General features: G+C 48.2%; 1 protein-coding gene across 6 annotated transcripts in view; it reads right to left on the bottom strand.

Annotated features, from left to right (window-relative positions):
• Hdlbp (high density lipoprotein binding protein) overlaps nucleotides 1–13,825 on the bottom strand; it is a 67,061-nt gene that overhangs the window by 3,302 nt on the left and 49,934 nt on the right. For all 6 annotated transcript variants that reach the window (XM_005005679.4, XM_005005678.4, XM_005005682.4 and 3 more), the window contains 11 exons: nucleotides 13,055–13,159; nucleotides 12,730–12,843; nucleotides 11,484–11,570; nucleotides 11,187–11,318; nucleotides 7,680–7,898; nucleotides 4,622–4,843; nucleotides 4,320–4,538; nucleotides 3,666–3,804; nucleotides 1,890–2,035; nucleotides 959–1,063; nucleotides 699–833 (listed from right to left, as the gene is read on the bottom strand). In XM_005005679.4, coding sequence (XP_005005736.1) covers nucleotides 699–833; nucleotides 959–1,063; nucleotides 1,890–2,035; nucleotides 3,666–3,804; nucleotides 4,320–4,538; nucleotides 4,622–4,843; nucleotides 7,680–7,898; nucleotides 11,187–11,318; nucleotides 11,484–11,570; nucleotides 12,730–12,843; nucleotides 13,055–13,159 — 1,623 coding nt within the window. The remainder of the gene's footprint in view (nucleotides 1–698; nucleotides 834–958; nucleotides 1,064–1,889; nucleotides 2,036–3,665; nucleotides 3,805–4,319; nucleotides 4,539–4,621; nucleotides 4,844–7,679; nucleotides 7,899–11,186; nucleotides 11,319–11,483; nucleotides 11,571–12,729; nucleotides 12,844–13,054; nucleotides 13,160–13,825) is intronic.

The raw sequence follows: 13,825 nt of genomic DNA, 5'->3' as shown, positions 1-13,825 counted from the left end.
CCTCATCTGCAGCAAGGTCAGGTGCCCAATGACCTTCGATCTCCCACTGAGTGTGGGAATGAGAGGTCTTGCCTGCTCCACACTGAGCACTTTCTTCAGCTAAGGACGCTTGGCCCACTGCTGCTCACTCAGGGAGGGGGCTCTGGACTCAAGGCTGGCAAGGATAGGTAGTGAGCTGCTCAAGTGCTTGGCCCCATTTCCCCACATGTGAGCTAGGGAACTGAGGAAATCTACTAGAGGACTAAATCTGGGTCTGCTGGGGCAGGGCACCGACAAGCCACACAGTACTAGAGGTATCTGAGGCCCCGAGGCCCACACAGGGCCTGTTCACACTGGGCAGCAGGGCTTGGAGGGTGAGCTGGCTGGAGATACAGAAAGCTCCTGTACTAGGAAGTGCCCAGGACTCCAGCACATCTGCATCTATCTCCTAGAGGGCTCTGCCAGGGTCAAGGTAAAGTCATTCTGCAGCCTGGTCCCCATCCCTACTTTGCTGCAGGGCCCAAACCACCAAGATGTTTCTGCTGACGTGGCTGAACTATAAACTACAACAATTTCCCAACTCTGTCTCTTACCTTAATGAGAAGAGTATCTGTGTCCTGAGTGCCTTTCCTTCCCCCAGCAAGTCCTTGGGCTCAAGTTGGCAGAGTGCCCAGGGTGCCCCCACACCTGCCCAGGTAGGCAGCACCATCCCCACTCACCCGGTCTTCCTGCTCAGCCTGCAGCTCCTTCACACGCTCTAGCAGCCCTGCCTTGGCCCTGTCCAGATTTGCAGCAAGTCCTGTGATGGCAATGACGTCAGACTGCAGCTCAGGAGCTGGGACGTGTATATTTACCTGCATAACAGAGAAAGCCAGGCCTGGTTTAGAGTCTACCACGACACTGAGTCTGTCTGGTTCTAGCCCACCCAGTAGGAGGCACAGCTCCCTTTGTAGGGAAGTCTCCAGGGAGAGGAGCTCACCTCAAACTCATCCATCATCTTTCGGATCCCACTTCCTTTTTGCCCAATGATGTAACGGTGAAGATCAAAGGGCACCTCCACTTCAATGGTGACTGGAACGAGTGCCTGAAGGGAAGATGAAGACAAAGTAACTCATGAAATGATGGGAAGAGCCCTGCTGGTACCACTGAACTTTCTGTAACCCCCATCAGTGTGCCTCATTGCCAGGCCCACTGACATATAACTCAAGAGGAAAAGCACAGGATCAGCAACCCACCCAGGGGAGTATGGGCATCTGCCCTCCTGCATGGCAGCAGGCTACAGTGCAGGGAGAGACCTGCCCCCACGGGGCCTCTAACTATACACCTAACCCTTGCCATCTGCTCCTCCATGCAAAGTGTGCCTCTCCAACTTCTCTCCGGCACTGCAGTGCTCATTGTAGTGCCGGGGGAGCACTTACAGGGTCCAGCACCCAGGCAGGTGGCGATGAACCTGCGGCGCTCATGCCAAGTTGCCCCATAGCTGAGTATCAGATAACAGTTTTTTTTCCTAAACTAAAACCTCAGTATTCAACTTTAATACAGTGTTGTCACTTTGCAATAAATAAGCAGGTTTGGGCACTCAGTCTCTGAAAGATTTCCCATCACTGACCTAGGTGATGCCCAGTAAATGCTTGCTGTACAAGTGGCTCACCATTACAACAACCCTAGACTGTTACCCCCAAACTCTGGAGAGGAAGAGGTCAGCTTTACCACATGTCCATGGGTCTCAGAGACTGGATCCCATATTGTTGTTGCCCGGGGAAAGGAAGAGCCCTCCCTGGACTCTATATACATCGAGGCAGTCAACACAGCTGGATGCTTGTACTTGAGGATGCAATGACAAGATCCACTGTGTGCCAGCACCCAGGTGACACTGGGATGTAGGGAGGACACAGGAAGGGCAGACATACCTCCAAAGCTTCCTTGGCAGCCTCACACTTCTCTTTCCGGCCGGAGATGGTGATGATGTCGCACCTCCTGGGTGAACCAGGGTCAGCCTCTCTGCCCTCACTAGCTTCGTCTCCATTCTCCTGGATGGCAGGTTCCATGCCATGAGCTAGGAGAGAGAGAGAGAGGGTACCTGACAGCAGCCCTCAAGGCCTGGCTCAGCAGCACCCATCAGTCTGCATCCAGAATGCCTTGTTAAGCACCTGCTACATACACTGGTGGGATGGAGGAGTGACTCATTTGTCCCCCAGGAGGTCAGGCTGGGTAGGGAAAGCAGAGAGCCCATGTGGGGTTCCCCAGCTTAGGGGACACAGTGTGTCCCGGAGAAGCCATGAGTTCTGCATCTCCCTCCTCACCCTCCTATGGTGTCCACAGCAAAAATCTCAGAGGTGAAAGGTGGCACATCCAAGCCACAGGAGCAGTGTGTAGTTTTACTGGGTGTGAAGACTAACTTCCAGGAAGGAGATTGACTTGGCCTTAGCCAGCTGAGCCAACAGGCAGTGAAGGGGACCATGAGTGAGGCTAGCACAAGCCCACAGCTCCCAGTGCCAGGGAGTAAGGAAAAGCTCCTGAGGGCAGTCAGGGATCCCATGGCCACTCTGGAGACCATGTGTGCACCAAACAGCATCTGTCCATGGACTAAGACACAATCTGGAGCCCACATGATAGAAGCACAAACGAGACTGAGAAAAGACAGAAGAAATGCTGCCTGGCAAAGCACCTACTACATACACTGGTGGGAAGGAGGAGTGCCTACTAGCTAGACAATAGGCCTCACTTTGATCAGTGTGCTGTGGTTGTGGAAGACAGTATTCTCGTTTTGTAGGAAATAAGGGTAAAGGTGTCTTAAATATTCCACTCAGACCAGGCTTGGTGGTGCATGCCTATAATCCTGGCACTTGGAAAGCTGACATAGGAGGACAGGTGAGAGTTCAAGGTCAGCCTGGGTTACACAGTGAGTTCATGACCAGTCTGAACTACAACAAACAAAAAAACCCAGATCCAAACATCACTGAGACTCAAATGATTCAGAATAAAAAGCAAGTATGTATGTAAAAGGGGAGGGTCTGAAACCAACCAATGACTAAAAGAGGAAACTAGGTCTATCTTCCACTATTCTGTGTAGTTTTTCTCCTAAGTGTGAATGAGTGTGAATGGGGCAACATGATTTAAATAGGTTCCTGCACAAAGCTCCTGTCTTTCCAGGAAGACGGAGGGAGTGCAACTGCCATGCCTGATGAGCCCTGTGGTTGTCAAACGAGCAGAGAGCAGAGGCAGCGGGGTCACAGGCCAGCAAAGTTGAGCCCAGGAGAAATGCACACCAATCAGAAGTGTACAGCTGGCAAGAGGCAGCTCACACAGACATCCTCCCGCCACACCTGCTCCCCTTGCATCTGCCTAGCCTGCCTGTCACTGAGCCCACAGCAAAAGCAAGCAACAAATGGGTCCCCTGGCACTAAAAGGCCTAGGAGAGCAGCTGCTCTCTCTTGTACCCTTGTGGGGACATGCCACCTGTATTCGCACATCCAAAGTCACATGACATCTGGAGCAGCATAGGGACTAAACAAAGGCTTCTGGCTTGTAGTCCCGGGAACCCTCCCATGGCTCATCATCAGAGACCACAGAAGGCCCCAAGTTCCTGGAACCCATGGTAATGTTTGTGTACCACTCCAGTGTCAGGCTGAGTGGGGCAGGAGGGACACAGGGATGTGGATGGCAGACTTGCTAGCAGGACTCACCAGGAGTCTCCTCTCTGTCCGGAAACTTGATCTGAACATTGTAATCCCGAGTGATCTGCTGGATTCTGGAACCTTTGGGGCCCATGACAGACCGATGGAACTTCTGAGGAATAGCACACTCCATTGTCACTTGAGCCTCCTGTGGACATGGAGAGAGGAGGAAGAAAAGTTAATTTCTCAGGTTTGCACAGCATTCTCCTTACCTCTCCTTGGTAGGTGTTCTAGATGGGCCCCACAGGCAAAAATGACCCATGACCAGCTGGGAGGGACGTGTGTGTGTGTGTGTGTGTGTGTGTGTGTGTGTGTGTGTGTTACTAGTATCAAGGAGGATGGAATCCAAGGAGTGTTTTACCACTGAGCTTACATCCCTAGTCCCTTCTGTTTGTTACTTTGAGGGAGGGTCTTGCTAAGTTGCCCAGCCTGGCCTTGAACTTGCAATTCTACTATCTCAGCTTCCAGAATAACTGGAATTTCAGGCCATTTGCCACTGCACCTAGAAAAAGGGACCTTCTGTTGTCAATCTGGGGTTTGATGAGAGTGCCCCCACACCACTATCAGGTCCTATAAGGGGGGTGAGGCAGGGAAGGAGCACCAGCCTGTGCTCTACACAGTGGTCACCAGCGATGAGGGCTGACCCTGCGCCCCCCAACTCACCAGGTCCTCAATGATCTCCTGGATGCGCTTCTTGGCTGCCTCCACACAGTCCTTAGCACCCTTGAGTGTGACCTTGTCACTCTGTGTGCCAGAGCGTGGGAAGCTGACCATTACCCCACCATACTCCTCAGCAATCTCCCGCAGCACCTGGCCTCTTCTGATGACAAAATGGCGATGGTGCTTGGGGTCCACCAGCATGTAGTCTTCAACCACATTATCCTGGGGCATTTGGAGAAGAATGGAGGGTAAGGTGCCATGCCAAGGGTGTCGAAGAAGCCCACAGCTGAGATCCTGTTCCCTACCAGATTCTGGATCAAGGCCTCCAACTCTCTCTGCGCCTCCCGAACAGCATCCTCTTTTCCTATGATGGTGATCAGGTCCTGGTCCTTGTCCTCTGCGGCGGGGAATATGATGCGGGCTCCGGTGCTGTCCCGCACCTTTCGGATTTTGCCACCCCCTTTGCCGATAAGGAATTTGTGGTACTCTGGCTTGGCTCGGATGTCCACAGTGAAACTCTTGGTTTGCTGTAGAAACAACCTTGTGTGTATCAGCCCTACCCCACCTGCCTGAACCACAATGCGGAGAATGAGCACACTAGACAATAGCAGTATGGGGCAGGCTCCCCACGGTCCCCAGAGGCTTGACACTACAACAATTCTAAGGCCCTCTTTGAATCAATGAATACCTAACAGGCTGTACATGCAGCCCTTCAGGGAACCCCAGTACTGTTGCTCAGCAGCAGCAACTGAGCCTCTCCTGACTGCCCCAATCTGGTGGGGTGCAGTCACACATGGTGTGAGGTGTGGGCAGAGCATACCCCAGGAGAAGCCATATCCCACAGTCAGTATGCTCCAGGCCAGCTTCCTCCCTCTCAGCATGACAAACTGCCCCACAGGAGACAGCAGCACAGATTGGACAGCCATAAGCCCAGGCCAGTGTGCATCGGGCTCTCAGGCTGTGGTGGCACAAGACCTATGTGTGACACCAAGGGGCCAGGCCCAGCAAGAGCCAGACTTTGTGAGTTTCTGACAGAAACCAATCCCTCTGGCAGACTCATCTGGGAAAATGGTGACTCGGACCACAGGGCCACCTCTTGCCTTCCTGAAGGCCTGACACTGGCTCACAGAATAAAGAGGAAGGATACAGAGAAAGACGTGATCAGCTAGAACGCATAATGTTAAATGACAGAGCTTTTTCTCTTTTTTCTATGGTACTGGGGATGGACTACAGAGCTCGGCCCTGAGCTACATCCACAACCCTTTTATTTTTTTGAGACTGGGTCTCTTTCTTTACATTGTCTTGCAGCAAGCTCCTCCTCTGCCTCCTGAGAGTGCTGGGATAGCAGGCGTGTACCATCATGCCCCACCCCCAGCCCTTTTTTATTTTTAGACATGGACTTAGTTGCTAAATGCCCAGATTGAGCTTGAACTTGCCATCCACCTGCTTCAAACTCCTAGAGGGCTGGGATTCTAGGCATACACAACCATGCCTGGGTAGTTTATTATCCTTTAAGTGCTGGGTTCACCAAACATCACGAGAATCTACTACAGTGATACCTTGGTTTTAGAGCTCAATTCTTAACACAGTTCTGGTCACAAACCAACTCAAATTCAATGTCTAAGTTAGGTTCGATGTTGAGCTTATGGGGAAATTAGATTTGGTTCTCATCCAATCTGGTTTGTGACCAGAATTGTGGAAAGAATTCTGAATTCTGGCAAGCTCTTGAACCAAGGTACCACTGTATTCTTTGAATGGTCATAAATAATATCATCTAAGGCAAAAATATCAGGCAAATTCAGCTCAGAAATATGCTAAGTAAAAGATAACACCAAAATCAAGATGATTTACCTCAGAAATGCATGCTCAGTTAACTACCCATCAAGAAGACATCAAAATGATGATGATGCCACAACTGTATGAGAAGATACCAAAAAATACCTGAGAAAATCCAATACCCACTCCCTGCAAAGCTCTGTCAAGCTTGGTACAGAAGGGAGTTTCTGGACAGACAGCAGGAAAGGCCAGCCCCAGACACACCATCTCCACATGCAGAAGGGGAATCTAGAGAGGTGTAAGGATGAACAACTTCTTTTTTTGTGTGTGTGTGTTTTTCATTTTTATCGGTACCAGGGATCGAACTGCAGGCGCTTATGCCACTGAGCCCCAGCCCCAAGGATAAACTTCTAAATGAAGTCTGTGTACAAATTCAGATGCATTTCCACAGGCTAACCTCTGAAATTAGGCAAAAAGCCCTATATACAGTATCATCAACAACAGGGATATAACTGGGCGTGGTTGTGCACGCTTATAATTCCAGCACTTGGGAAGCTGAAGCAGGAGTATCCTTGCAAGCTCGAGACCAACCTGGGCTACAAAGTGAGCTCAAGGCCAGCCTGAACTGCATAGTGAGACCCTGCCTCAAAAAGACAAAAACAAAAGAAAACAACAACAACAAAAAAACCCCAGAGATATAAACTGACTGCCCTATCTGTTACATCTATATGCTAAGAACCATGAAGCACAAGCAAAAGCTTAAAGGCCTGGAAAACTGCAGGGAAGTGGCCTGAAGACTGGAGACTGCCGAGCTATCTGCCTCCACCAGTCCCCTTTCAGATTTCACTCATCCCAACCAAGATCCAAGTGCCAGAGTTATCTAGAAACCTACAGGCTGATTCCTAAATGCACAAAGAAAGGGAAAGGACTGGGACAGCAATGGCAACTTTTTAAAAGGAACTGAGCCGGAGAACTTTACCATCTGACACACAGATGTCCCACAAGGCCAATTACCCCAAGCCCAGCATGCTGCCGAAGCAAAAAAAGTCCAAAGCCAGACCTACATGTGGTTTTGGATGAAGGACTAAAGGTGATGTACCAGAGGATCCTGGGGGTGATATCGCTGCATTTTGATGGTACTGGTAGTCACATGACTGTCAAAACTCAGAACTATAAAAAAAGAATCCTGAGCTTTATTATAAATCATACTTTAAAATAATCCTCCTTTAGGCAGCTGTGGTGGCACACACCTGTAACCCCAGCACTCAGGAGGCTGAGTCAGAGGGATAGTTGTGAATGAGACCAGCCAAGATTACAAAGTGAGCACAGGACAGCCTGAACTGCATTAAGAGACTATGTCTCAGACAAAAAAAAAAAAAAAAAAAAATCCTCCCCTCCAAAAATCCTTAAATATGCCAACAGGTACCTTTTCCATACTGTCTACATGGACACTTGGACTTAAAAAAGCTCCTTCAGAGCAGCAGTCCCAGAGGCATAACTGTACCTTACAGTTGCTCCTGGCCTTGATGGGAAGAAGGGCACTTAGGGTTTTCAATCACACCCAGAGGAACAGGGATTGAGGCTCACCTTCTCCTCAGCCAGGTGCAGGAGCTGCTTCTTGGCCTTCTCCACATCTGAGGAAGGGCCTCTGATAACAACAGTGTCACTTCCAGAGCCTTCTACAGGAAAGTGAATGTGGACTCCGCCACACTCTTCCATGATGGAGCGGATCAGACGGCCCTTTGTGCCAATGAGGGAGTTGTGTAGCTTGGCTGGGATCGAGACTTCCACCTCGGCTATGTTGGCCTGAAACCAAACACATAGCAGCAGGAGGTCACTGGGGTGCAGCAAGGGAAGGCTAGCATTAGGGTCAGCAGCAGGGGACACAGTGCATGAAGAAAGCTGTGACTTTGAACCCTCAGTAAGCAGCACAAGAGAGTCCAACATAGCTGCGGGGCAAAAAATCTGGTCATTGTTTCCAGTCAAGATGAAGTAGCACAGACTGAAGTCACCTCTTACTTGAATGGGTACCTTCCGAGACAGGTGACAAGCAGAGACAAGGGGAGCTGTGTGACTGTCCCAACTGCTACTGCAGCCAGGAGAGGAGGGGCACAGGCAAGAGCCCAGGACCCAAATGGGAGCAGCACAGAGAGGGAACCTGAGCTGAGGACAGCACTCCAAACCTGCCTCACAAGGCGGACTCCAACCCAGACACTCAACTTGTGGACCTGCAAGGCCTGGGGTGGTTCAGCCTTGGCAGGCAGCTGGGATGTCTGGCTCGCATTCCTGGCCAGTCTCACTCAACCTGGTACCCACTGCACCTAACAAATGTTTAAGTCCTAAAACTTGCACTACTCCAGTGCAATTAAGCTCATTTAAAAACACTTAGAGGAATTAAGAAGAAGCAACAGAAATAAAAAGTCTTACAAAGAAACAGGCAAAGGGCTAGGGATTTAGCTCAGTGGAATTAGCACTTGGCTGGCAAGCACAAGGTGGTAAATTTGATTCGCAGTACAAAAAAAAAAAAAAGAAAGAAAAAAAGAAACAGGCAAAAACAACCTGGAATACAGAAAAGCAAACAGAAACAATCCAGAAGTGACACAGGTACTAGGGTCAGCAGACCATAAGTAGAGGACAGGTATTTAATTATATGTGTATGTTCAAAAGCCAGAGAAGAGTCAGACAAAGTGGCTCACGTCTGTAATCCCACAACTCCAGAGGCTGGGCAGGAGGATTGTCACAAGTTTGACTCCAGCTTTGACAACACAGCAAGATCATGTCTCCAAAGAAAGAAACAAAGAAAGAAAATTAAAGACTGACCACATATGGCACAGGAATCATAGATGATACATTGTCTACAATGACCACATGTATGTCAGCCACTCAGACACTGCAGAGAATTAAGGGATCCATAGGGCAGGATGAGTAATATGCAGGTAATTCAGTCCCTGAATGAGGAGACCAAGCAGTTCACAAATCTGCAAACAATGACTGATCCAAACCTCAAATCTGATAAAAACTCTAAATTGACACATCCAAGTGACTACAAGAACATCAAGCACTCACAAAGAAAATGACAGGGATGTTACAACTGCCCAAAGCTGGAGATAAGACGTGGCATGTGCAAAAACCAGAGCTGTGGCAGCATCAAATTTCTCATGAAAATGAGGTCAGTGAGCAGAACCTGAATGGCATTCAGAGGGACAGGGCAGAAAGCCAGCCTAGAAACCCACACAGCAGAACACCTGTCAGAAACGAATGACAACCAAGGCAGGAGGATTGCTCTGAGTTTAAGGCCACCATAAATTGCATGGTGAAACTGTCTCAAAAAAAAAAGAAAGAAAAAACTGAGTACAGTAGCTATCACACCCTGAAAAACAAAGCATCTTCCATAGAAAAAGGCTGAAATACAGGCCAAAACAAGGTGTTAAGGTCTCCAGGGATGGTTACTACCAGGAAACATGTAAGATAGTTTGTTATTTCAATCTCTTCAAAGACTTGAACATTAAGCCAAAAGTAACAATGTTCCACAAAGACTGTAACACATGAGGAAGGCAACACCTGGAGTGCCAAGGTAGGTGCAGGGATGAAGCGGCATGTGCTATGTAGGACGGAGCTACATTTGATGCACAGGTGAAGGAGACACAGGTAAAAAAGATGCTTAATCCAGAGGTGACAATGGAAAACCAAGTATGAGAGCAAACTGACACTCACCTACACAAAATAGCCCCATCAAGGGACCAAGTGCTGGAATGGGGAGGAAGTGAGTGTCTGATGGGCTCAGAATTTCTGTTTAAGATGATGAAAAGTTCTGGAAATGGACAGAATGACAGCTGCATAAATGCAAATGGGTCAAATAGACAGAATGACAGCTGCATAACTGCAAATGGGTCTAATGCCACTAAATTATACTTAAAGATGCTTAAAATGGTAAATTCTATCGTATTTACAGTTCACCAAATTAAAAAAAAAAATACAATTTAACCAAATTTGTTAAATGTACTTAATAAGGGTAAATAAGTGTGATATATCAAATGCATAATCACAAATGTAAAGGGCATGTTTTAAAAATCAGAAATCAATTTAAATAAGCAAAATGCTAAGAAACGCACTTTAACGTCAGGAAGAGATTTCAAAGCAAAGAATATTCTGAGATACAAAGTTCCTTCACAGCGCGACACAGACCACATACCCCCTGAATGGAGGAAGGTGAAAGCAGCTGGATAGTGAGGGTCACATGGGAATACTATCAACTTAAAGCTCACCGACTTGTCCCATAGGATCAGAAGAAACCTCTTATAGACACCAAACCCAAGCAGAAGGGCAGATGATTACCCACAGGGAAATGCCATCCTACCACAAAGATTGCAAAGCACCACACATGCATACATCATGAGCAGAGCTCAGCCCATTCCACCAATGACAGCACAAAGCATCTAGGATCCACTCACGGAGTGCAGCCAACTTAACTTGTGTGCTGCACCCACACATACGGGGACTGTGGGCAGGGGAGGATAAGTGGCTGTGACACCAAAGGGTGAGGGTTTTCTTGGAGTGGTGGATATATTCACTGGGATGATTCCTCAGGGAGACACATCAGGATTAGCAAATGGCAAACTGTATACCTGTGTAGCTTATTTTAGGCTAATTTTTTAAAAACTGAAGAAAAAAAACAGTAAGCACTTTCAGACGTGATTTTCAAATATAAAAATGAACAAAAGAAAATATCTAACAGAACAAGTAACCTGGCCTGACACCATGGCTGTGGGATCAAGCATGGGACCTCTATGAGACAAATACCCAAGCGCTGCCAGCCAATCTGTTGGCGCTGTCTGTCTATTCAAGCCACAGTCTTTTCATGAGCCACTTGGGCCCTGGGGCCCTGCATGCTTGCCCTGTAGACTCTGCCAAGAGTATATCACACAAGAAGCAGGAAAGGGGCCTGGGGATTTAGCTCAGCGCCATAAGCACCTGCCTTGCAAGCAGGCAGTCGTGAGTTCAATCCCCGGTACCAATAAAAAGGAAAAACACACACACACACACAAAAAAAAAGAAGCAGGAAAGGCTATGTATGTCACAGAACAGCCTCATTACCAGGTCTTTCTGGATGGACAGAATCCGACTCCGTGCAGCCTCACAGTTGGCACGTTTGCCTGTGATGACGATGGTCTCTGAGTTGCTGTTCTCTGCTGGAAGGTCGATCTTGGTGTTGCTTTCTTCACGGATCTAGAAGAAGTGAATGAAACATGGGGAGCTGAACAGACTACTCCCAGAAGGGATGCCTCAAGCATGGGACTGGAAGGCCCAGTGCCTCTTTCCTGTGTACAATGGGGTGGTGCAGGGCTAAGGGAAGGGACATGAGGAGCCAAGGCCCAGGGGACAACCAGTCACCTTCTTAATGTTTGCACCTCCTTTTCCAATGATGTTCTTGTGAAATTGTTTGAAGATTGGAACAGAAATAGAGTAGCTGTTTTCCACCTTAAGAACAAAGAGGCAGCATAATGAAGTACCCATACCAGAGAGCAGGCCCTCCTCCTATACGAGAACTCCACGAAGTAAGTTATGTATGAACAGGGACCTGGAGCCTCCTCTCCTCCTCACAGGCAGACATCCGTCACGAGGACAGGTGAGACAAGCTGTTCAGCAACAAACCAACTTAGCTGTTACTGTCATATGCTCTAAAATCCCTCTTTCAGGAAAAGCAGTACACAGTAGAACCTGCATTGTGTTAGCTACATGCTCTCCAATCAGCAGCAATCTTATCTGCCAGGTACTGTCTCAGTGCCCTGGATGAGGAAGAGCTCAGAGCCCACATTAAGGCAGCACTTGGGAACGGTGATGGCTAATTGTGACTGTCAACCTGAGCCCCAAGCCGCCTAGGTCACTAGTAAAGCACACTGCTGGTGGCAGGGTGGCTCATGACTTTGGGCCTACATCTGGTCCCTGGCCCCTTCCTTTGTGCTAACTTTCACATGCCTCTACCATGTTCCTGTCTTAGACCCAGTCAACCATGGACTGAAGCTTCTGGGACTGTGAACCAAAATAAATCTTTTCTCCTCTAATTCTGATATCTGGTATTTTGGGAAGGCTGACCAATAGAGAAATCCAGTAGATGGCTGTGTACATACATAGTGCTAAAGGCCTACACTGTCACTTCTTTAGGGCAGGCCCTGACACACTGCAGCTCCTTCAAGTGAGCATGGATAATGGTGATCCATGACCTTTCCAGTAAGCCCTCTTTCACACTTTTTAAACCTTTTCCCACTTCAGATTTTGAGAAAAACAATAAATTAACAAATGACTACTCATTTCACTTGTGCAATCTCTCTCTCCTTACTGTACAGGACACTTCCTATATTTAGGAATATGAAGACCCTTCAAGGAAACAAGATAACAGGGTATGAGAAAATAGAAATCTCCCACCTGAATTGTGTAACACAAAAAGATTAGCAATTATGACCAGTCTGGGCATCCAAGTATCAAGAAAGAGGCCACTACCACGTTTCCATACCTGCGATAACAGATGATTCCCAATACATGGCTCCAAGAGGCAGAATCAGGAGTTCTAATGCGACCAAACCCCAGCCCTGTCATCCCCAGCACTGTTATACAACAAAGGGTACAGAAAGTCCCTTACCAGATCTGCCACCATCTTCTGCATGTACTTGGTGCATTTTTCCACTTCATTCTTGGGCCCTCTGAGTTGGACGATGTCACTTTTTTGCGCTGGGTCTGGAAAGTTGATGATAACCTACAACAAATCATTGGGAGACTGAGTTTGATGAGTTCCAAAATGCTGAATTCTCAAGTGCACATTACACAACTCTTAAAGAGTGATAATGTCTTTGAGGCTGGAGGTAGAGTTCATTGGTAGAATGTTTGCCTAGCACATCAGCCCTGAATTTGAGCCTACTGGGAAGTGTATAAGAAAATAAAAAGGAATGTCTTTGGACAACTATTACCTCTGGGAATTTATCACGAATTTCACGGATCCGTTCACCTTTCTGCCCAATGATTGTGCGATGAAATCTCTGCTCAATGATTAGATCCTTGGTACGTTCATTTTCCTAAAAATAGGAAGTAGAAATAGCATTTATCATAAGCAGGCACTGGAAGCCAGAGGACCACTACCACACAGCCTAGCCACGGACAGCAGTGGGTGAGGTAGTGCCCAGGTGGCTCCTTAACTCACCCCTGGGAGCCATAGGTCATCAGTGCCCATGATGGACACCTACTCCCTCCAACAGCAGTCACTGTCCGGTTATTCTGTGTGTTAGCCCCCTGAAGAAAGTACAGCGGAAGGACTGGCCACAGGACACTTCAGCCAGAGATGTTCCAAGGGCAGTGAGGACTGTGGAGTTAGCTCTTGTTTCTACAGAATTAGAGGTGAGCCCAGCTTTGCTACTTGGAGGCTCAGCACTCTGCAAAGCAGGGAGCACCCCCTCCTGAACCACTCTCCCTGAGTGGGTAATTAAAAAAGAATGGTTCGACATGCACTGAACCCACAGGGGTCTCAATTGGCCCCACAGCCCCTTAATATGTCAGGCAAACACAGAACAGGCACAGCTGGACTCCTGCAAAGGAAACACCAGCCTGATAAACATTTTGAAGAGCTCTGGTAGGAGAGACTAGAATCAGACGGTGGAATTCAGACCATGCAGACAGGAGACACTCTGGAACAAGGCACCCTGGCTCAGAGGGCTGGGTCAAAGTGAGCTGGGACCAGGGACTGA

Source organism: Cavia porcellus, unplaced genomic scaffold (assembly GCF_034190915.1).
Source record: "Cavia porcellus strain 051 isolate PalLab524CR breed Dunkin Hartley unplaced genomic scaffold, mCavPor4.1 scaffold_26, whole genome shotgun sequence".
NCBI lineage: Eukaryota > Metazoa > Chordata > Mammalia > Rodentia > Caviidae > Cavia > Cavia porcellus.
This window is presented reverse-complemented; position numbering and strand designations above follow the sequence as displayed.